The 24952-nt window shown below is 43.7% G+C and overlaps 1 protein-coding gene across 3 annotated transcripts; it reads right to left on the bottom strand.

Annotated features, from left to right (window-relative positions):
* Positions 1 to 796: 796 nt before the first annotated feature.
* Positions 797 to 13011, bottom strand: LOC129851069 (transcription initiation factor TFIID subunit 4-like). 3 transcript variants are annotated; one of them, XM_055917255.1, is made up of 16 exons: positions 12272 to 13003; positions 11339 to 12142; positions 10004 to 10158; positions 9722 to 9868; positions 9034 to 9147; positions 8658 to 8780; positions 6343 to 6432; positions 6006 to 6191; positions 4110 to 4245; positions 3899 to 4019; positions 3626 to 3795; positions 3301 to 3431; positions 3088 to 3213; positions 2876 to 2932; positions 2639 to 2758; positions 797 to 2438 (listed from the first exon to the last, which is right to left on the bottom strand). In XM_055917255.1, exons 1-16 carry the CDS (start codon positions 12495 to 12497, stop codon positions 2271 to 2273), a joined length of 2874 nt encoding a protein of 957 aa, XP_055773230.1. In that variant the 5' UTR covers positions 12498 to 13003; the 3' UTR covers positions 797 to 2270. The 3 variants fall into 3 exon arrangements, with proteins under 3 accessions (XP_055773230.1, XP_055773231.1, XP_055773232.1); XM_055917256.1 differs by having other exon boundaries at positions 3908 to 4019; positions 12272 to 12999; XM_055917257.1 differs by lacking the exon at positions 9034 to 9147 and having other exon boundaries at positions 12272 to 13011.
* Positions 13012 to 24952: the final 11941 nt, after the last annotated feature.

The following is a 24952-nucleotide window of genomic DNA, read 5'->3' as shown; positions in this document are numbered from 1 at the left end:
CAGTGATAAAGGGATAAATTAAGTCACAGCCATGCGGCTTACAATTTATAATGAAATCCACATTGAGCAGATCTTGCTCTGCTGAGGTTACCTGAAAACATACACCTGTCAATAGCTTAAGTTACTACTGCCATCTTGTGGAATTGAACAGCATGACCATTGAACAGAGTGGAAATAGAATGAATCAGTATTGAAAGCTGCAGCTGTCCATTATATGAATTGTTCTGCATGCATGTTGAAGCAGGTCACAATCAGTGTAACATCCGGCCTATGTACCAACAGACACTCCGAATGTTGTAATTGTTTTAATCCCCCAGTTGTGGTGAACGTTACTTGGCATCTGATGTAGCATCTGTTTCCAATACATCAGGCACACTATGCAGCCCATTCCTGTCTTTTAATAATAGTGGATGACTGAACCGAGCCGAACCGACACAGAACAGAATGACAGACTGGTGTGCTGCTGTGTCTGTCTGTTCTGTTGAGCTGGAGGACAGATATTGATTATGACAGATGTTGGTTTTATAGATGCTAGCAGACAGGAAATGGGTCAGGAGAATGTGAAAATGTCTCAATCCTATTGGTTCAACCAGACGATTAGGACCACCTAGATTAAAATGAGCTACATGGAAAGTCTGTACAGTATATTGACCTTGCAAAACTACAGCTCTACTACAACACTGTTCATCCAAGATCTGCAAAAACCAAATAATAATTGTATTTCATAAACTGAACATGCAGACGTCAGTGATGTAGCATTTTCCTCTAGTGCATGAATATGAAAATTTGGCAAATATTTGCACTTATATTGAAGGAGTTTATTATCTTTCAATCCTATACAAAACCATTGCAGTTAAAAAACTTTAGGTAAAATATTTACATATGAACAAGTGTCTGTGCAAAATGTACAAGAAATAAGGGAGACATGCATTGCTTCCCCCTTACTTTGATTTCTCTGTAAGAGACAAATATGGAAAGTAACATGTACCGAAAAATCTTCATCTAAAATCAAAGTGATCAGGAAAATATACCACAGAGCTCTAGCCAGGGCTGTCCAATGGGGCATCAGAACAGAAGCACAGATTATAGAACAGATAGGACAGCTTTAAAAATAATAACATCACCATTCATACATCAGAATATCATCAAGTCTAGGGTCAGAATAGAAGAATAATGCAATGATTTATAATAATTAAGTTATTTGAGAAATGGTAGAATACTACATGCAGTCCAATAAAACTAATAAAAATGAAAATTTCCTACATGCATGTGCACAGTTGTTTTGTGGTAACAAAGGGGTCTTTGAGTTTTGTCTATTTTAAAATAGTTTTTACTATTGTTGAAATCCAATAATTCATCAATGCAAATACCTAAATTTCCCAAAAATGCATATATTTTTTAAAATCATTAAAATACAATTGTAGAGACTATCAACTCATTCCCTCTAAAATACAATTTTTCACACCTTAACCCGTGCAGAAACACAGGAGATGTGATCTCAAAAAGACAAATGGAGACCGAAAAGAAAAACATGTTTGATCTGATTACAGAATATAAATACAAGACATTGAATTCAAGACAAGCTCAAACAGAGACACTAAAGAGACACATCGACTGCTTCAGATTTCAGAATGAATCACTAGATAAATTGCTTTGCTGTTCAACATTATATTAAAATATATGGCTTCTTTTGTCAGGAAGGCAAGAAGAAATCAGAAGTGTTCAAACTACTTCAGAGGCCAATAGAATACCAAAAACAAAATAAGGATAATTGTTCTTAACAAATCGCTAGAAACACTGATGATTAATTATTAAAAATATTTTTTTTCATATAAACAGAATTATAAAATGAATTGAATATGAATATTTTGTAGAATCGCACTACAAAATGGCCTTCCAAGTAAATTGTATAATAATGTGTATTAATTTATTTACAGCTTCATTAAAAGGGGATTCTAAAACAAAGTCAATAAAAAGGAAATAAAAACAGTAGAAAATGTGAGAGTTCCAGGATTGCTCTGATGGAAGGTGGAGGAGTGTAGAGAGAGCGGTCGAGCCTAGAACCAGATGAAGAGCAAAAGGACAACCAGAGTATACAGGGGAGACAAACGTTCCAGTCACTTTAGTTAGCTCCATTCACTGTGGCCTGGAGAATCTTGACATCGTTGTATTACTGTCCTCTTTATCCAATTCTAGGGTACAGCCCTATTTGAGGGAGTTGCTTTAGTGGAGGTTAGGGTGACAGCTCTCTGGTCTGGCTCTCTGGGTGTCTATTTGAGGAAGCCTTTGTAGAGGAGATGGGAGTGACTGGTGTCTCTCTCATTCTCCAAACAGAAGAGCAGGTCCCTGAGGTTGACACGCGTGATGCGCTGGCGGATAAACTGTCTGGATGCTCCTGAACTACCACTACCAGACGCAGAGGGACTGGACCCTGAGCCCTGAGAGAGAGATGGGTGAGGGAGAGTGACAGTCAGAGAACAAAAGGGAGTTTGAGGCAGAAAGTGAGAAAGTGGCAGAGAGTTGGGGGGGAGTTTGAGGGCAAAAGACAAATAAAAAAGGAAACAGAGAAGCTTGTGATTTGATTACATGAAGAAACAGCCCAAAACCACACTTTGAGAGAAGGTGGAGACCATGTTACCTCAGCTCCAGCTGCAGCGGCTGCAGCCTCCATTTTCCTCTTCTTCCTGGGGCCGATGGCTGCCAGCGCCGTCAGGTTAGCTTCCTTCTGTCTCAACTGAAACAGCTCCTGCTGCTGCATCTGGAGACAAACACATATACACGAGATAGGCCTACACAAACACACCCCTACTATGGACACTTCGGTGACACATATTTTGTCATGCCAAATTGTCATAACCCTTTCCATCCCTCTTACCTCTTTGGCCTTCTGTTTCAACCGCAGCTGCTCAGGGTCTTCTTGACGAGAACGAGACTGAAAGGACACCCATCAGAAAACAGATCGGAATGTATTAACTGGGTCTCCAGAATAAAGTCATTAATGTCCACCCTCTAACCATTAGTGGCCCTAAAAGTCTAATATAATGGGAGTGATAGTGGAATGGGTCTGTGCTGAAACAGCTCCAGTACCTTTGCTGCCTTCATCAGAATCTCTCTCTCCTGCTCCTCTTTCCTCTGTTTCTCCATCTGATCCAGCTGCTCAAAGAACTTGATCTGGGCACGCATGTCGCTCGTCTGCTCGTACCGACTGTCCTCCTATCAACACATACATTCATTCACCATAAAGTACCAGACCATAGGAACACATGCTAAAGATGCAAATATGCACAAAACTGTGCAGACCTTGAAGTTGATGTTCCTCTGCTGGGCCACCTCAGAGACTTTCTCCAACAGGTTCTGCAGCCTGGTCTGGGAGGCGTGGGACACGTAGTTTACTACCTCCGGCCCCAGATCACTCACACCAAACTTCTTACCTGAGGAGGGGAAACACTTGCAGTCAGTGAAAGCTAAGCTCAAAGGTGCATGTTTCAGTCTGTGTAACTGTGTGTGTGTGTGTGTGTGTGTGTGTGTGTGTGTGTGTGTGTGTGTGTGTGTGTGTGTGTGTGTGTGTGTGTGTGTGTGTGTGTGTGTGTGTGTGTGTGTGTGTGTGTGTGTGTGTTAGTCTCACCTATTTCCAGTATTCTTCTGGTCAGTGTGGAGGTATGGAGGAAGGCCTCGTCCTTACAGGACCGTGTCACCGCTCCCACCAGCTCGGAGTTGGTTGCCAGGATACGGGCACTCTCCTCAGACAGGTTAACCCCAGCCATAGATGCCACATCATTGATGTCATCGTCATCCCTGGACACAAAAAAAAGTCAGCCAGGCAACAGCTACAGAACATTTCAATCTTTAATTTTAGTTGTGATAATTGTCCTCCTACTGGTTTGTGGATGTGACATACATAGCTGACCTGAACGTGCCCCCAGCTTCCTTCAGCTTGTTCTTCTGAACTACAGTGGCCAGAGAGGGAGCACCAGGAGACAACTTAGATCCAGTCAACACTCCAGGCTTCACCACAGGGACTGAAAGATAGACAGGAGTGAGAAAGAGATCAGACAGATAAGATTTCTTGGTTTCTCTTTTTGTATCACATGGTCTCCTCCCCCACTCACCTGTCTGTAGCTGTTTGAGCTGCACCTGTGGCTGTCCCATCATGATGTGACTGTGGGGGGGCGGACCTCTGAGGGTCACCATGGGGGTCACCTGAAGAGGCCTTACCATTGCCCCCTGCTGCTGAGACTGGAGCACCTGATGGTTCAAGGTTAGGGGTCAATGGGGCAGTTGGAAAGATGTAGGCGGGAAATCCTTTCATATACACTATATATACACAAAAGTCTTCAAACAATTATTTCAGCCACACCCGTTGCTGACAGGTGTATATAACCGAGCACACAGCCATGCAATCTCCATAGTAACATTGGCAGTAGAATGGCCTTACTGAAGAGCTCAGTGACTTTCAATGTGGCACCATCATAGGATGCCACCTTTCCAACAAGTCAGTTGTCAAATTTCGGCCCGGCTCTAGCTGCCCTGGTCAACTGTAAGTGTTGTTATTGTAAAGTGGAAATGTCTAGGAGCAACAACGGCTCAGCCGCGAAGTGCTAAGCCACACAAGCTCACAGAACGAGACCGCCGAGTGCTGAAGCGCGTAAAAATCGTCTGTCCTTGGTTGCAACATTCACTACCAAGTACCAAACTCCCTCTGGAAGCAACGTCAGCACAATAACTGTTCGACGGGAGCTTCATGAAATGGGTTTCCATGGCCAAGCAGCCGCACACGAGCCTAAGATCACCATGCGCAATGCCAAGCTTCAGCTGGAGTGATGTAAAGCTCGCCGCGTTTGGACTCAGGAGCAGTGGAAACGCGTTCCCTGGAGTGATGAATCACGTTTCACCATCTGGCAGTCTGACGGACAAACCTGGGTTTGGCGGATGCCAGGAGAACGCTACCTGCCCCAATGCATAGTGCCAACTGTAAAGTTTGGTGGTGGAGGAATAATGGTTTGAGGCTCTTCTTCATGGCTCGGGCTAGGCCCCTTAGTTCCAGTGAAGGAAACTATTTTTTGTTTGTACTTTTTACCCCTTTTTTGTGATATCCAATTGGTAGTTACAGTCTTGTCCCATCACTGCAACAACCCTACGAAGGTCGAGAGCCATGCGTCCTCCGAAACACGACCCTGCCAAGCCGCACTGCTTCCTGACACACTGCTCACTTAACTCGGAAGCCAGCCGCACCAATGTGTTGGAAGAAATAATGTCCAGCTGGCGACAGAAGTCAGCTTGCAGGCGCCCGGGCCCGCCACAAGAAGTCGCTAGAGCGCAATGGGACAAGGAAATCCCGGGCCGGCCAAACCCTCCCCTAACCCGGACGACGCTGGGCCAATTGTGCATCGCCTAATGGGTTTCCCAGTCACTGCCGGCTATGACACAGCCTGGGATCGAACCCGGGTCTGTAGTGACGCCTCAAGCACGGCGATGCAGTGAAGGGAAATCTTAACGCTACAGCATACAATGACATTCTAGACGATTCTGTGCTTCCAACTTTGTGGCAAACAGTTTGGGGAAGGCCCTTTCCAGTTTCAGCATGATAATGTCCCCGTGCACAAAGCAAGGTCCATACAGAAATGGTTTGTCAAGATCGTTGTGGAACAACTTGACTGCCCTGCACAGAGCCCTGACCTCAACTCCATCGAACACCTTTCGGATGAATTGGAACGCCGACTGCGAACCAGGCCTAATCGCCCGACATCAGTTTCCGACCTCACTAATGCCCTTGTGGCTGAATGGAAGCAAGTCCCCGCAGCAATGTTCCAACATTAGTGGAAAGCCTTCCCAGAAGGGTGGAGGCTGTTATAGCAACAAAGTTATTGCCCATTATTTTGGAATGAGATGTTCAACGAGCAGGTGTCCACATACTTTTGTTAATGTAGTGTACTTCTAATACTAACGATTTTAATCGTTTAAGAGTATAATCTATCACTAATAATAGCAATATGGTGGTATAGTACCATTGGGGTAGTCAGCCCCTGTTTGCTGATGAGGTGTGGTCTGATGGTTGGGGCTACAGGGCGCAGGGCTGGGCTGTCCAGTACCACCATGGTGGGGGTGGTGGCAGAGGCCTGCTGCTGGAGTCCACTGTGCTGGATGAAGGCTGCTGAGTCTGGGGTGAGCTGCCGCAGGGCAGGAAGGCTCCTCTGGAGGACAGACAGACACACAGACAGAAAGGCAGATAATTTGATCATTTGGCAGAATAGTTTGGTGGGTAAGCAAACTGGTGGGTGGGTGCTGAAGACTGGGTCATAACTCGGTTTTGTTAATTCAATGGTGCGTAGGAGGATTCCTTACCTTGAGGAAAGGCACGAGGTAAGGCTGAGGTGAGGAGTTGAGCTCTCTGTATAACCTGTTGGTGAAGTCCTCCACTTCAATCTTCCCTTCCTGTTGGAAATGAGAACAGACCATCAGTTCCAAAGAAATATGCTAACTGTTAATCATCAGATTGCAATCCCTGTCTATTGTGATACTCTCAGCAGCTGACACCAACAGTCCTGATCTCTACCTGGATCCCATCAGTGGTGTGTGTGGTCTAGAGGTGGCACCACCCAGAGTAGTGTGGCGAAAAAGAATTCTGGGGCCTGTAGTTTTTTTTTCTGATCTGGTAACCTAGCCCGGTGAAACTCTAGACCTTATACGGTATAATGTGATTAATCTGTCGTAAAAAGGTTTAATATGGGCTATGATGGGACCAGAGTTTTTCTAAATCAAGTCACATGGTTTAAAAAAAAAAAATCTCCTGGTCTTAGGGAGGATGAAAACTCTGTCAAACTGCATTAACCTTGTACTTGTTCATAAGAACTATATTTTAAAGGACTAGGGGGGTTTCCTATTCAGACACCTCTTAGAAAGCAACCTATTTGGACAATACAACACACAGGGCTGAGTTTGCTTTATGTAGGTTTGCATTGTGTAGTCCTGCCCTAAGCAACTGCAGGCCTAATTAAAGATGTATTCAGTCTGTCAGCTATTGTGTTTATTGATTCATTCCAGTTAATACATTTGGATTGAAAACGTCTAGGTAAACTAGTCAGCCCAAGTTTTAATATACTGAACAAAAATATAAAAACGCAACATGCAAAAATTTCAACGATTTTACTGAGTTACAATTCATATAAGGAAATCAGTCAATTGAAATACATTCATTAGTCCCTAATCTATGGATTTCACATGACTGGGCAGGGGCGCAACATACTGTGGAGCCAGGCCCAACTAATCAGAATGAGTTTTTCCCCACAAAAGGGCTTTATTACAGACAGAAATACTCCTCAGTTTAATCAGCTGTCCAGGTGGCTGGCCTCAGATGATCCCGCAGGTGAAGAAGCCAGATGTGGAGGTCCTGGGCTGGCTGTTACACGTGGTCTGCGGCTGTGAGGCCGGTTTGACGTACTGCCAAGTTCTCTAAAACAACGTTGGAGGCAGCTTATGGTAGAGAAATTAACATTAAAATGATCTGGAAACAGCTCTGGTAGACATTACTGCAGTCAGCATGCCAATTGCACGCTCTCTCAAAACTTGAGACTGTGGCATTGTGATGTGTGACAAAACTGCTGATTTTTTGTTGTTGTCCCCTGCACAAGGTGCACCTGTGTAATGATAATGCTGTTTAATCATCTTCTTTATATGGCACACCTGTCAGTTGAATGGATTATCTTGGCAGGATAAATGCTCACTAACAGCCATGTAAACAAATGTGTGCACAAAATTTGAGAGCAATAAGCTTTTTGGAACATTTCTGGGATCTTTTTTTCACTTCATGAAACATATGACAAACACTTTACATGTTGCGTTTATATTTTTGTTCAGTATATAAACCAAATTTGATCCGATTCACAATTTCTCACAAACAAAATGGGCTACAAATTCACAACGTTACCACTTTGTTTACCCTGGCCAGAGGGACAGGGCGCATAGTAGGCAGTTGCTGTTGTTAGTAGCCTAGAGTTGATCAGACTAAAAAAATAGTATTGTTTCCATACAATACCGCATGTCAGATGGCTAATGTTTAGGTGTATAGGCTACTACATTTATGGAAGAGTTTTTTTTTTTTTTTTTTTTACCTTTATTTAACTAGGCAAATCAGTTAAGAACACATTTTTATTTACAATGACAGCCTAGGAACAGTGGGTTAACTACCTTGTTCAGGGGCAGAACAGATTTTTACCTTGTCAGCTCGAGGATTCGATCTTGCAACCTTCCTGTTACTAGTCCAATGCTCTAACCACTAGACTACCTGCCGCCCCACAGAGTTTTTGCTTGTGTCTGTCGGGAGTGATGTGTTATTACAATTACTAAATAAACACTGGATAAGTTGAGATAACACCTTAAGCTTTGTGCCCTGACCATGCAACCTGCAATTTACTTGAATCTGATTGGTCAAGACACGTTAAGAGCCTGAAGCAGCATTCCGATGTGAAGACCAGAGAAATTGTGCGCGAGTTGTCAACTCATGAGGCAAAACCGTCAAGAAAACAGCACTTAACACTTTGCATCAATATATTTTATTAAACTAAATCAAGTGGTGTGACGCTGCCACACCTGATTGAAATGTGAGGTGGCAAATGCCGCCTCGACACATGTTGTCCGGCAGCCCTGGTGTGGTCACTCACCAGGAGATCTTTGACCAGGTCTTTAACGTTGGCGGCAGTCTCTGAGGATTGCTTCCCGCTGGACGCCAGCTTGATTAATGTAGACAGGAAGTTCTTGCATTTCTTCACATTCTCCATCGTCTCCTACAGCAAAACAAACAAGGGGCAGCCTTAGAAACAGAGTCAAGCTCCTTATTTCAGGAACCATCATGGTCTCTTGCTTCATCAAAAGCCATCATATCCTTCTATCATATCCTTCTAAATTTGCAGTATTTTTATTGTGTTTACCAGAGACCATCAAAGCACTAGAAATACAGCTATGGTCTAGCAAAGGAGCATTCCCTGAACAGAGGACCTAGCCCTGACCAATGGGGGTGGGTGGAACCTAGTTCCGCACCGTTGCCAAGGTGACAGTGGTCCCGGGTGATGCGGTGACGGTCCTCTGGGTGGCCCCTGGTAGCGCTGTCCCCATAGAGGTGCCTGCAGCAGCCCCTACCACAATCATGGGACTCTGGAGGGGAAATACACACACCATCCAGGTTGTTATATTCAATGCACCATAAGGTAGATCAAATGTATGACCAAAATAGTGAGCTTTGAGGAGACACCTCATTAAAGGGGAGGAGAGCTATAGCATGGGGCTCCACACACATACTATCCAGCACTGGCCGACAGCAAACACTCTTCAGATCCCTTTAAGAGAGGACCCAGTGCATACAAGACCTGACAGAACTGAAAAGGAGTCAGAAACTGTTGGCCCGGGACAAATCAGGCATTCACTGAAACCACTGGCTGTGATAATGAGTGTGTGAGAGCCTGCACTCATAGTAGATGCACAGAAAACACACATACACTAAACTGACACACCAGGAAAGCACTCTCACACACAAAAGGAGATTCAAGCTCAAAAGAGATGCCTACGTTAGAAGCGCCCCTCGAGAGAATTTTAAAAAGGCAAGTTTCACATGACTGGTGCTGTTTCTGCCTTCTGCAAAGGCCCTACTGTATAATATAACCTACTGTGTGTATCCTACTACATCTCTCCTGCTCTGCTGTAGCCCCCCACTGCCTGTCCCCCACTGTACCTGTAGGACAGGAGGCCTCTGGAGTGTGGTGGTGACAGGAGGCTTCTGGAGTGTGGTGGTGACAGGAGCAGAGGTTGGCACAGGCGAGCCCTGCTTGATGATAGTGGTGGGAGTCACCTGCCTAGTGAGGATGGGCGTTCCAGGAGCCTGAGGAAAAGAGGAAGGTTTAAGACTAATTTATCCTGGTAGGAAATTATCTGAAAAGGGGGGTGGCTGGTGGTCTGATCTGGAGAGTACTTTTGGGGGTAGCTGGGCTGAGGTGAAAGTGTCTATTGAACAAACCTGGACTGAGGTGATCTGGAAAGGAGGAGTGCTGGTGGGGGTGGCTGGGCGGGGGGCCATGACTCCCTGGGATTGGGACTGGGACTGCATCTGAGCCAGGGTCTGCTGGTGGATCATCAACAGCTGCCCACTCTCACTACGCACCAGGACCATACCTGTGAGAGAGAGAAAAGGTCATTCGACTTCCCCTAACCGTCCTGTCACCATGTTAGATTCCCTTTATAACACTGTAATACATTTGTAACAACACTCCTCTACATCAACAGAAGAGAGATTCTGTAGAACAGGTAGTACTTGGCAGCAGTTTAGCTCCGATCCTCCCACATCTGCTAACAATTAGCCGAGAGATAGAGCGCTGGATAATGACCATAAGCACTGTGCTATTTCATGCTAATCAATCTTCCTAAAGAAGCAAGGCGAGACAAGGCAAGGCGGTAGAGTTCCATACAGACCGAGGCGGCAGTGTAAACGAGTCACGCTGTAATCTACATGGTAATGCATCGGGACACCGTGCCTCGCCACAGGGGGATCAACACTGACTACGCTATGTCTCAAGAAAAAGACTGGCTGCATTACAGGCGCAGCTGGTCCTGTATTCACAGAGAGCTCGGGACAGGACATTATACACACACTTCTTAGACAGGCTGGCACTTAGGGCAGCAACAGCCTCCACTTCTGGTGGTGCTCGTCATCATCATACAGCATACAGGTAATACAGTAGTAGTGCTCTTACCAGGCCAGAACGGTGTGCTATACTTGCACATGCCATATCCCCGTCTGCCTTCCCTTATATCTGTTGGTGTTTATGAGTGATCAAACGTTTTACTGTGTTGACTAAATGTTACATGACAGAATAAATAAAGCATAGGGATAAGAGAAAATATATTGAAAAGCTCTGAGTATTTGATTATCTACTGGCATACATCAATTTCCATTTCCTGAGTGTTAACAGGAGTTGACAGGAGTGTTAATAGTGCACAGGCAGAGAACAGCGCAGCACAGACACAACAGGAGAGTGCTTGGGAGGCACAACACCGCACTCTGCATCAATTCAATGAACAACCAAGACAGATCAGCAGGGAAAGTTCGGGATTTTCTGTGCAAATGATGAAGCAATGAACAACCAGTAAGTTTTTTACCTTTGATTGAACGGTCAACATCATCAGAGAATAATCAATGAAGCAGCAAGTATACTATTACAACACCAAGTCTGCAATATACTTCTATTTGACTGTCTTTAAAACAATGCGTAGGCATAAAATTATAAATATCAGAACAATATTATGTTTTCGTATATTACGTTTTGTATTTACTTTCAAAGAGAGACAAACGTACCTGGGGGAAGCTGGATGTTCTGAACGTTGGGCTGGTTCGGGGATGTCTGGGGGTGACGAGGCGCCAACACCTGTTGCGCGATAGAACGGCTCCCTCCCGGGCTCGCAGCCACTGTCACCGGAGTGGAAGCCCTTGGTACGCTCTGGAACGACGGGTTCGTTACAGCACAAGGAGCATTCTGTATGATTGTTTTGGGCGCCTCTGCCATGATGATGTGCGACCCCGCACTGGCAGCCACAGAGGTGGGCGACTGACCATTGTTCAGGCAATCGAAAGGCAATCCCGCATTAGGACCATTCATCGCTGTACCCGATCCCGCAGTTTGCATAGATGGCCTCACAATATGTGATATGGCAGGTCCAGTGCCCAGACTCGCAGCGTGAGACGAGGTGACAACATTCTGAGAGTTCACGAATGATGTCTGGAAGATAGTGGTGTTCAATGAAGGTGGCATTACTGCGCTCGCATGTCCTTTTGACAACCCCGGCCCGTTGTTGACAACTGTGACAGCTACCGAGGCATTGCCGCTACTCGTGCAACTATTTGACAGCGGTGTCCCAGTGAGAGAGACAGCGCTTCCTGAATTGTGACAGTTCATTAAACTGCCTCCATTCAAAGTTTGAGTTGCGGAAGAGGCTACTTTCCCTCCGTGGTTTGGGAGAGGAGTTATTATACTGGCACTGACAGCAACAGTCTTTCCTTGGCGGTGTCCTGCCGATGAGTCCGACTCACTCGATGAGGCATCCATAGCTGAACCCTGGGACCTCGTATTACTAATAATGACACCCCCTTGCACTCCAGCCCCTGTTGTGGAGCGGAAACAAGGGTGAGAGAAGGGGGTGAACAATGCTAAGTAGGTACTCACAAGATAAACTAGTGTTTGCTTTCGTTTACACTTGAAACAACAAGCAAAACAACGTTACCACAGCATACCTGCTTTTGCAACCTCTTGAGCAAGTCCCCGTTTGTTCTGCTGGACATTAGCATTAAACCCTGTCCCGGAACTGGCCATGTGTTTAGCGACTGTCTGGCTACTTGCCTCAGGGCTCTCGTGACCCGAAAGCTCGGACTCAAGAGACCCCACAAGATCACAAACTACTTTCTCGTCCACCTCAGCGTTAAAGAAAACCTCATCTAGCAAATCGGAGCCTGCCGCCATCTTCACACTACTGCAAGCTATGGAGCGTCGAAAGTGACGCGCGCAGGCGCAAAATACATGCAACGTCACCCAACAGAGATTCCAAAGTGCGGTGATTGGTCGTTTCCCGGTGATAAAGGGCGGGACAAATGGCTCCTGACTGACATTACGGAGGATGTAAGGGCTGAAACAACACTGAATAACAAGAGCTAGTGGGGAGAAAATAAACTCGATAGTACATGTTGTATGACGCGTATTTGCGATCAAATTCTAGCCAACTGATTGTGGAATTACTCTATGCTATATATTCGATGATGAAATTATGGGTAGCGACAGGATTTTAACCATACATTTAGACTAATTCCCAGATGGAGTGCATCTGGGTTCTGTGCTCTCTGGCTTCAAGATGGCTACGCTGTTTTGTTCAGCTAGTTTGGAGCGCCACTGTAAAAATGCATTTGGCCACGCCTCTTACAATACAGTTTTTGCATGCTGTCAAAACCACATGGGGGGTGTCAACACAGAGCAAACGTTGGGTTCTGTGTGAAATACATTTAAGGAATTGATCAAACTTAAGAATTTGCTGTTTTTGATAGGAAATTCCTATTGTTAGGCGTGTGTATGCCTATATATAATTTTTGTCTTATTTCAGATATCTGAACAAAAAAAACAGCTCACAGACAATGCATATCTCGGGGACAAGTAGCCTATATATATATATATATACAATTAAAACAAAAAAATAAGACTATGACAATATGTTGAAGGCTATTTCATCATTGCCTTAAAACATTTAGGACAAAGCTGCCTAGTAGTATTTTTCAAAAGCACACTTAACTGAGAATCTCCAATGAAAGTGTTTTTTTTTTTTTTGGCCAGGACTATGATTAATCGTGAAATTGTCACTGAATGTTTGTGGTTATAAACGAAGATGAGCACCAGCTACAGATTTGTTGTGGTTAATTTATCCCACAAATAGGCTTGCGTGTCTCCCCTCAAAGATGGAGAGGAGAAAATAGCGCACAAAAAAAAACATATTGAACAGATTGGTTTTTAGATGCATGAACGACTGAAAAATATATTTAACATTCCACAGTGCATAGGACACTTCATGCCCCATCAATGATAGGCCTATGTGCCATGGGTAGCCTAAATCCATATTGAGTTGTCAGAAAACGTTTAGGCTATTCCCTAAATCCAATTTAAACATGGCTCTCTAGGCCTATTAAAGGGACGTGTTGCAGTGATACGACAATCATTTAATTTGTCTTTTAGGCTATAATTTTAATAGACATGTGTCCCCCAATTGGGTTTATAATATAAAGCACCAGCTTTAACAAATTGTGCACCTGCTGATACATTCGACTTTGGTGTTTGCTTCAGGGAATGCTCAAACAAGACGGCTTGTGTTGAGAAGTAGAAATAAAAGCTACTTAACAGCAACAATGAGCACTGGATTACCTTATAATGGAAGTAAAATAAGTCTAATATCCAAGGCCTGGATTCGTTAGGAGGGCATTTTGTATTCACTCGACATGGATAACTCGACGGTGGCTTTGGCAAAGGATGAGTTTCCCTCAATTTAGGTGTTGTTTGGCAATTGGTTTTGCCCCCCGAATTTAAATGGTGCTGCACGTTTGTGAATTATTAACTCTACTTCCAAAAGCCACAATATTGTCATCTTATTTTCACAGTTAAATCATTTGGGACAGAAGGCCAGACTACAAACAGACTGGTGCCACCCAAAGATTTTATGAATACATAATTTTCAGAGGGAGTGCCATTATGGAAATAAATGTGTGTGAGCCACCTAAACCACAACAAGGTTTACCTCACTACCCAGCCATTGTACAGGTAGGAGACAAGGACCAATACATCTGCTCTGCAAAAGAAAAACATGAAATAATTGGATTCCATGCATATGATCACACAGCCTAAGACTGGTCGTTGTATGCATCAACCAATTGCTATAACATATAACATACTCTGGACGGTTCTGACTTAGAATATGTGGACAACTACAAATACCTAGGTGTCTGGATAGACTGTAAACTCTCCTTCCAGACTCACATCAAACATCGCCAATCCAAAGTTAAATCTAGAATTGGCTTCCTATTTTGCAACAAAGCATCCTTCACTCATGCTGCCAAACATACCCTCGTAAAACTGACCATCCTACCGATCCTCGACTTCGGCGATGTCATTTACAGGCCACAGTGTCTCCTGACCCCTCCTGTCTCAGCCTCCAGTATTTATGCTGCAGTAGTTTATGTGTCGGGGGGCTAGGGTTAGTTTGTTATATCTGGAGTACTTCTCCTGTCTTATCCAGTGTCCTGTGTGAATTTAAGTATGCTCTCTCTAATTACCCCCCTTTCTCTCTTTCTCTCTCTCTCTCGGAGGACCTGAGCCCTAGGACCATGCCTCAGGACTACCTGGCATGATGACTCCTTGCTGTCCCCAGTCCACCTGGCCGTGCTACTGCTCCAGTTTCAACTGTTCTGCCTGCGGCTATGGAACCCTGACCTGTTCACCGGACGTGCTACCTGTCCCAGACCTGCTGTTTTCAACTCTCTAGAGACTGCTGGAGCGGTAGAGATACTCTTAATGACGGGCTATGAAAAGCCAACTGACATTTACTCCTGAGGTGCTGACTTGCTGCATCCTCGACTACTGTGATTATTATTATCTGACCATGCCGGTCATTTATGAACATTTCAACATCTTGGCCATGTTCTGTTATAATCTCCACCCGGCACAGCCAGAAGAGGACTGGCCACCCCTCATAGCCTGGTTCCTCTCTAGGTTTCTTCCTAGGTTTTGGCCTTTCTAGGGAGTTTTTCCTAGCCACCGTGCTTCTACACCTGCATTGCTTGCTGTTTGGGGTTCTAGGCTGGGTTTCTGTACAGCACTTTGAGATATCAGGTGATGTAAGGGCTATATAAATCAATTTGATTTGATTTTATTCCCCTACTGTATTTATTCATTATTCTCCTTTTCACTCCATTATTTCTATTTTTACTTTGCACATTCTTCCACTGCAAATCTACCATTCCAGTCTTTTACTTGCTATATGGTATTTACTTTGCCACCATGGCATTTTTTTGCCTTTACCTCCCATATCTCACCTCATTTGCTCACATTGTATATAGACTTATTTTTCTACTGTATTATTTACTGTATGTTTGTTTCACTCCATGTGTAACTCTGTGTTGTTGTATGTGTCGAACTGCTTTGCTTTATTTTGGCCAGGTCGCAATTGTAAATGAGAACTTGTTCTCAACTGGCCTACCTGGTTAAATAAAGGTGAAATAAAAAAAATAAAACCTTTTTTTAACCATCTTACATATAAAACCTTATTTGTTCATCGAAAATGGTGAATAACTCACCTGTTTGGTGGTCTGTTTGGTAAGTAACAAACAGAACACTACAAAATACAAAACAACAAACGAAGTGAACAAACGAACGAAACAGTACCGTGTGGCGAACAAACACCCACAACTCAAAAGTGAAACCCAGGCTACCTAAGTATGATTCTCAATCAGGGACAACGATTGACAGCTGCCACTGATTGAGAATCATACCAGGCCGAACTCAAAACCCCAACATAGAAAAACACACATAGACTACCCACCCCAACTCACGCCCTGACCATACTAAAACAAAGAAAACACAAAAGAACTATGGTCAGAACGTGACAGTATGCCGATATACTTTACATTGTAAGAGCATGGTCTATCTCAAAAAGAAAATTCCAGTTGGTTTTTCTTTGGATTTTCTCCAACCATATCTATTGTGTTATAGTCTCCTACATCATTTTAACATTTCAACAAACTTCATAGTGTTTTCTTTCCAATGGTACCAATTATATGCATATCCTGCCTTCAGAGCCTGAGCACCAGGCAGTTTGCTTTGGGCATGTCAGTCAGGCGGAAATTGAGAAAAAAAGACAGCTGATTTTTCAAGGCAGGATACTCTGAGCGCAGCCCTATCCAGAAATCTGGCAGTGGCTTCTGATTAAATTACATTTTCATAGAACCGCTTGTTGCAATTTCGATGAGGCTCTCTTATTCAGATATTGGTAAGTGGACTGGAGGCAGGGCATGAAAGGGATAACGAATCCAGTGGTTTGTGTCATCCGTTTCTGGAAAGTACCTGCATAATTGCGCACCCAACTCTCTAAGGTGCTTCGCTATATCACGTTTGACATTGTCTGTAAGCTTGAGTTCATTTGCACACACAAAAATCATTCAATGATGGAAAGACCTATGTGTTGTCCTTGTTAATGGGGGTGGCAGGTAGTCTAGTGTTTATAGCATTGAGCTGACAAGGTAAAAATCTGTCGTTCTGCCCCTGTACAAGGCAGTTAACCCACTGTTCGCCAAGTAGGCCATCATTGTAAATAAGAATTTGTTCTTAACTGACTTGCCTAGTTAAATTAAATGCAGACAGAGAAGCGCTCCAACTTCTTAATCATAGCCTCAATTTTGTCCCACACATTGAATATAGTTTAGGAGAGTCCATGTAATCCAAGATTCAGATCATTCAGGCGAGAAAAAACATCACCCAGATAGGCCAGTCGTGTGAGAAACTTGTCATTATGCAAGCAGTCAGACAAGTGAAAATTACAGTCAGTAAAGGAAACTTTAAGCTCGTCTATCAATTTAAAAAAATGTGTCAATACTTTGCCGCTTGATAACCAGTGCACTTCTGTATGTTTTAAAAGCGTTACATGGTCGCTGCCCAGATCATTGAATAATGCAGAAAATACATGAGAGTTCAGGGGCCTTGTTTTAACAAAGTTAACCATTTTCACTGTTGTGTCCAAAATGTCTTACAAGCTGTTAGGCATTCCCTTGGCAAGAAGAGCCTCTCGGTGGATGCTGCGGTGTAACCAAGTGGCGTCTGCTTGCACACTCATTACCACTCGACTATGTCTCCATGTCACGGCTTTTGCGCTATCAGTACAGATACCAACACGTCTTGACCACCAAAGTCCATTTGATGTCACCAAACTGGCCAGTACTTAAACAATATCCTCTCCTATTGTCCTGGTTTCCAGTGGTCTGCAGAAGAGGATGTCTTCCTTAATTGACCCCCCATAAACGTAACGGATATATACCAGGAGCTCTGCCAGGCCCGCCACGTCTGTTGACTCATCCAGCTATAACGCATAGAATTCACTGGTTTGTATGCGAAGCGGTAATTGTTTCAAAACATCTTCTGCCATGTCACTGATGCGTCGTGAAACAGTGTTGTTTGATGAAGGCATTGTCTGTATAGTTAATTCTTTGGGCCTTTCCCCCCAGCATTGTCACAGCCATATCCGCGACAGCACTAAGAATGAAGTCCCCCACAATAGTATGGGGCTTGCCTGTCCTAGCCACGCGGTAGCTTGCCATAGAAGATGCTTCTAGACCCTTCTTATTAATGATATCTGTTGCTTTCATACATGTCTTACTACTCAAAAGTCATCTTAATTCTCACTCAAAAAACTCCTGTGGCTTATTTTTCAAATTGGCATGTTTTGATCTCTCAATGTCTGCGCAAGAGTGAAGGTTTCATCGAGTTCTGAGATAGTACTTTTGCACATAACACACTGTGGCTGAGGAAAGGCACTACTTCCAATATAAGTGAACCCCAAATCAATGTAGTTCTCATCATATTGCGCCTCTTCTGTGGTCCAACGTCCCTGTCTGTTTTTTGGTGCTTTCCCGGGTAATGGGGAAGTAGCTCTTCGGCTGCATCAGATTCACAAATGTCAGTGTTCATGCTAGCTGGGCTAACAACAAATGTAGAGTTACTGAGCATAGCATTGGATGTGCTCGTGGAAGCAGAACAACTTGTGTCGTCGACAGGTGCAGGTGTAGTACTGTTGGTAGTAGCAGTACTACCAGTTGAGCTGGTATGTATCTCTATGGACGCGGCGGGCCTTACTAAATGGACTGTTCTAAAATGTGAAGAAAAAATGTTTAGCCCAAAAATTACAAGTATTATTATTTTTATTTTTTTCGTGAATCATATTTTTATTTGATGTACCCCCAACGGCATTGCACCCCAATTTGGGAATCCCTAAACTTGACAGACAGACAACTTCACCGTTGTCCTTTGCTTCCACCATCACAGTGTATTTTTCTGCAGTCTGTGCACAAGTGATAAACAGAGTAAAATAGGGATTGGCCCGATGGTGGTAAAGCACCAGGTGATTTGCATACAAGAACAGTAAAATCAGATACCTCACATGTTGTTGCTCTAGTGTCATGCACAACTTACAGTGCATTCAGAAAGTATTCAGACCACTTGACTTTTTCCACATTTTGTTACGTTACGGCCTTACTCTAAAATTGATTCAATCGTTTTTTTTCCCACATCAATCTACACACAATACCCCATAATGACAAAGCAAAACAGGTTTTTAGACATTATTGCAAATGTATTAAAAAACTGAAATATGACATATCCATAAGTATTTTGACCCTTTACTCAGGACTTTGCTGAAGCACCTATGACAGCATTTACAGCCTCAAGTCTTTTGGGGTATCACGCTACAAGCTTGGCACACCTGTATTTGTGAAGTTCCTCCCATTCCTCTCTGCAGATCCTCTCAAGCCCTGTCAGGTTGGATGGGGAGCGTTGCTGCACAGTTATTTTCAGGTCTCTCCAAAGATGTTTGATCGGGTTCAAGTCCGGGCTCTGGCTAGTCCACTCAAGGACATTCAGAAACTTGTCCCGAAGCCACTCCTGCGTTGTCTTGGCTGTATGCTTAGGGTCGTTGTCCTGTTGGAAGCTGAACCTTTGCACCCAGTCTGAGGTCCTGAGCGCTCTGGAGCAGGTTTTAATCAAGGGTCTCTCTGTACTTTGCTCCATTCATCTTTGCCTCGATCCTGACCACTGCCCCAGGACCTGCCGCTGAAAAACATCCCCCCAGCATGATGCTGCCACCACCATGCTTCACCGTAGGGATGGTGCTAGGTTTCCTCCAGACGTGACGCTTGGCATTCAGGGCAAAAAGTTCGATCTTGGTATCATCAAACCAGAGAATCTTGTTTCTCATGGTCTGAGAGTCTTTAGGTGCTTTTTGGCAAACGCCAAGTGGGCTCTCATGTGCCTTTTACTGAGGAGTGGCTTCCGTCTGGCCACGCTGACATAAAGGCCTGATTGGTGGAGTGTTGCAGAGATGGTTGTCCTTCTAGAAGGTTCACCCATCTCCACAGAGGAACTCTAGAGCTCTGTCAGAGTGACTATCTGGTTCTTTGTCACCTCCCTGACCAAGGCCCTTCTCTCCCGATTTCTCAGTTTGGCCGGGCGGCCAGTTCTAGGAAGCGTCTTGGTGGTTCCAAACTTCTTCCATTTAAGAATTATTGAGGCTACTGTGTTCTTGGGGACCTTCAATGCTTTAGAAATGTTTCGTTAACCTTCCCCAGATCTGTGCCTACCGGTTTAGTATTTAGTATTTATTATGATCCCCATTAGCGGCTGCCAAGGTAGCGGGTACTCTTCCTTGGGTTCAAACAGGGTTAAAACAGTTAAAGTGGCAAGAAAAAAATATGTGAACCCTTTGGAATTACCTGTATTTCTGCATAAATTAGTCATCAAATTTGATCTGATCTTCATCTTAATCACAACAATAGACAAAAACAGTGTGCTTAAACTAATATCACACAAATTATTGTATTTTTATTTTCTATACTGAATACATAATTTAAACATTCACAGTGTAGATTGGGAAAAGTATGTGAACCCCTAGGCTAATTGCTTTTCCAAAAGCTAATTGGAGTCAGGAGTCAGCTAACCTGGAGTCCAATCAATGAGACGAGATTGGAGATGTTGGTTAGAGCTGCCCTGCCCTATAAAAAACACTCACAAAATTTGAGTTTGCTATTCACAAGAAGCATTGCCTGATGTGAACCATGCCTTGAACAAAAGAGATCTCAGAAGACCTAAGATTAAGAATAGTTTCACTTGCATAATGCTGGAAAGGGTTACATAAGTATCTCTAAAAGCCTTGATGTTCATCAGTCCATGGTAAGACAAATTGTCTATAAATGGAGAAAGTTCAGCACTGTTGCTACTCTCCCTAGGAGTGGCCGTCCTGCAACGATAACTGCAAGAGCACAGTGCAGAATGCTCAATGACGTTAAGAAGAATCCTAGAGTGTCAGATAAAGACCTACAGAAATCTCTGGAACATGCTAACATCTCTTTTGACGAGTCTACGATACGTAAAACACTAAACAAGAATGGTGTTCATGGGAGGATACCATGGAAGAAGCCACTGCTGTCCAAAAAAAACATTGCTGCACATCTGAAGTTCGCAAAAGAGCAACTGGATGTTCCACAGCGCTTCTGGCAAAATATTCTGTGAACGGAATAAACTAAAGTTGAGTTGTTTGGAAGGAACACACAACACTATGTGTGGGTAAAAAAAGGCATAGCACACCAGCATCAAAACCTCATCCCAATGGTAAAGTATGTTGGAGGGAGCATTATGGTTTGGGACTGCTTTGCTGAAAAATAAAAAATAAAAAATGGAAGAAATTCACTCAGAAAAATTAATTCCCAAGTTTATCAAGACATTTTGCATGATAATGTAAGGCTATCTGTCCACCAATTGAAGTTCAACAGAAGTTGGGTGATGCGACAGGACAACAACCCAAAACACAGAAATAAATCAACAACAGGATGGCTTCAACGGAAGAAAATATGCCTTCTGGAGTGGCCAGTCAGAGTCCTGACCTCAACCCAATTTAAGATGTTGTGGCATGACCTTGAGAACGGTTCACACCAGACATCCTAAGAATATTGCTGAACTGAAACAGTTTTGTAAAGATGAATGGTCCAAAATTCCTCCTGACTGTTGTGCAGGTCTGATCCGCAACTACAGAAAACGTTTGGTTGAGTTTATTGCTGCCAAAGGAGGGTCAACCAGTTATTAAATGCAAGGGATCACATACTTTTACCCACCCTACACTGTGAATGTTTACACAGTGTGTTCAATAAAGATATGCAAATGTGTAATTGTGTGTTATTAGTTTAAGCAGACTGTGTTTGTCTATTGTTGTGACTTAGATGAAGATCAAATAAAATGTTATGACCAATTTATGTAGAAATACAGATAATTCCAACGGGTTCACATACTTTTTCTTCCCACTGTACATCACAACAAAACACAACAGCCTACATCACAAATAAAACAATACATCTTACAAGACATTACTACATTATTACTCAAATATTACAAATGTAGAATATTAAATCCACAATACAATAATTCCACAACATTACAGCGTGTGTGTGTGTGTGTGTGTGCGTGTGTGTGTGGGTGTGTCTCTTCACTGTCCGCGTTATGCCGTGAGGTATTATTTTATCTGGGTTTTTTTCAGGCGAGAAAAAACATCACCCAGATAGGCCAGTCGTGTGAGAAACTTGTCATTATGCAAGCAGTCAGACAAGTGAAAATTACAGTCAGTAAAGGAAACTTTAAGCTCGTCTATCAATTTAAAAAAATGTGTCAATACTTTGCCGCTTGATAACCAGTGCACTTCTGTATGTTTTAAAAGCGTTACATGGTCGCTGCCCAGATCATTGAATAATGCAGAAAATACATGAGAGTTCAGGGGCCTTGTTTTAACAAAGTTAACCATTTTCACTGTTGTGTCCAAAATGTCTTACAAGCTGTTAGGCATTCCCTTGGCAAGAAGAGCCTCTCGGTGGATGCTGCGGTGTAACCAAGTGGCGTCTGCTTGCACACTCATTACCACTCGACTATGTCTCCATGTCACGGCTTTTGCGCTATCAGTACAGATACCAACACGTCTTGACCACCAAAGTCCATTTGATGTCACCAAACTGGCCAGTACTTAAACAATATCCTCTCCTATTGTCCTGGTTTCCAGTGGTCTGCAGAAGAGGATGTCTTCCTTAATTGACCCCCCATAAACGTAACGGATATATACCAGGAGCTCTGCCAGGCCCGCCACGTCTGTTGACTCATCCAGCTATAACGCATAGAATTCACTGGTTTGTATGCGAAGCGGTAATTGTTTCAAAACATCTTCTGCCATGTCACTGATGCGTCGTGAAACAGTGTTGTTTGATGAAGGCATTGTCTGTATAGTTAATTCTTTGGGCCTTTCCCCCCAGCATTGTCACAGCCATATCCGCGACAGCACTAAGAATGAAGTCCCCCACAATAGTATGGGGCTTGCCTGTCCTAGCCACGCGGTAGCTTGCCATAGAAGATGCTTCTAGACCCTTCTTATTAATGATATCTGTTGCTTTCATACATGTCTTACTACTCAAAAGTCATCTTAATTCTCACTCAAAAAACTCCTGTGGCTTATTTTTCAAATTGGCATGTTTTGATCTCTCAATGTCTGCGCAAGAGTGAAGGTTTCATCGAGTTCTGAGATAGTACTTTTGCACATAACACACTGTGGCTGAGGAAAGGCACTACTTCCAATATAAGTGAACCCCAAATCAATGTAGTTCTCATCATATTGCGCCTCTTCTGTGGTCCAACGTCCCTGTCTGTTTTTTGGTGCTTTCCCGGGTAATGGGGAAGTAGCTCTTCGGCTGCATCAGATTCACAAATGTCAGTGTTCATGCTAGCTGGGCTAACAACAAATGTAGAGTTACTGAGCATAGCATTGGATGTGCTCGTGGAAGCAGAACAACTTGTGTCGTCGACAGGTGCAGGTGTAGTACTGTTGGTAGTAGCAGTACTACCAGTTGAGCTGGTATGTATCTCTATGGACGCGGCGGGCCTTACTAAATGGACTGTTCTAAAATGTGAAGAAAAAATGTTTAGCCCAAAAATTACAAGTATTATTATTTTTATTTTTTTCGTGAATCATATTTTTATTTGATGTACCCCCAACGGCATTGCACCCCAATTTGGGAATCCCTAAACTTGACAGACAGACAACTTCACCGTTGTCCTTTGCTTCCACCATCACAGTGTATTTTTCTGCAGTCTGTGCACAAGTGATAAACAGAGTAAAATAGGGATTGGCCCGATGGTGGTAAAGCACCAGGTGATTTGCATACAAGAACAGTAAAATCAGATACCTCACATGTTGTTGCTCTAGTGTCATGCACAACTTACAGTGCATTCAGAAAGTATTCAGACCACTTGACTTTTTCCACATTTTGTTACGTTACGGCCTTACTCTAAAATTGATTCAATCGTTTTTTTTCCCACATCAATCTACACACAATACCCCATAATGACAAAGCAAAACAGGTTTTTAGACATTATTGCAAATGTATTAAAAAACTGAAATATGACATATCCATAAGTATTTTGACCCTTTACTCAGGACTTTGCTGAAGCACCTATGACAGCATTTACAGCCTCAAGTCTTTTGGGGTATCACGCTACAAGCTTGGCACACCTGTATTTGTGAAGTTCCTCCCATTCCTCTCTGCAGATCCTCTCAAGCCCTGTCAGGTTGGATGGGGAGCGTTGCTGCACAGTTATTTTCAGGTCTCTCCAAAGATGTTTGATCGGGTTCAAGTCCGGGCTCTGGCTAGTCCACTCAAGGACATTCAGAAACTTGTCCCGAAGCCACTCCTGCGTTGTCTTGGCTGTATGCTTAGGGTCGTTGTCCTGTTGGAAGCTGAACCTTTGCACCCAGTCTGAGGTCCTGAGCGCTCTGGAGCAGGTTTTAATCAAGGGTCTCTCTGTACTTTGCTCCATTCATCTTTGCCTCGATCCTGACCACTGCCCCAGGACCTGCCGCTGAAAAACATCCCCCCAGCATGATGCTGCCACCACCATGCTTCACCGTAGGGATGGTGCTAGGTTTCCTCCAGACGTGACGCTTGGCATTCAGGGCAAAAAGTTCGATCTTGGTATCATCAAACCAGAGAATCTTGTTTCTCATGGTCTGAGAGTCTTTAGGTGCTTTTTGGCAAACGCCAAGTGGGCTCTCATGTGCCTTTTACTGAGGAGTGGCTTCCGTCTGGCCACGCTGACATAAAGGCCTGATTGGTGGAGTGTTGCAGAGATGGTTGTCCTTCTAGAAGGTTCACCCATCTCCACAGAGGAACTCTAGAGCTCTGTCAGAGTGACTATCTGGTTCTTTGTCACCTCCCTGACCAAGGCCCTTCTCTCCCGATTTCTCAGTTTGGCCGGGCGGCCAGTTCTAGGAAGCGTCTTGGTGGTTCCAAACTTCTTCCATTTAAGAATTATTGAGGCTACTGTGTTCTTGGGGACCTTCAATGCTTTAGAAATGTTTCGTTAACCTTCCCCAGATCTGTGCCTACCGGTTTAGTATTTAGTATTTATTATGATCCCCATTAGCGGCTGCCAAGGTAGCGGGTACTCTTCCTTGGGTTCAAACAGGGTTAAAACAGTTAAAGTGGCAAGAAAAAAATATGTGAACCCTTTGGAATTACCTGTATTTCTGCATAAATTAGTCATCAAATTTGATCTGATCTTCATCTTAATCACAACAATAGACAAAAACAGTGTGC

Source organism: Salvelinus fontinalis, chromosome 3 (genome assembly GCF_029448725.1).
Source record: "Salvelinus fontinalis isolate EN_2023a chromosome 3, ASM2944872v1, whole genome shotgun sequence".
Classification (NCBI taxonomy): Eukaryota; Metazoa; Chordata; class Actinopteri; order Salmoniformes; family Salmonidae; genus Salvelinus; species Salvelinus fontinalis.
The sequence above is the reverse complement of the archived record's forward strand: the minus strand, read 5'-3'. Positions and strand labels throughout refer to the sequence as shown.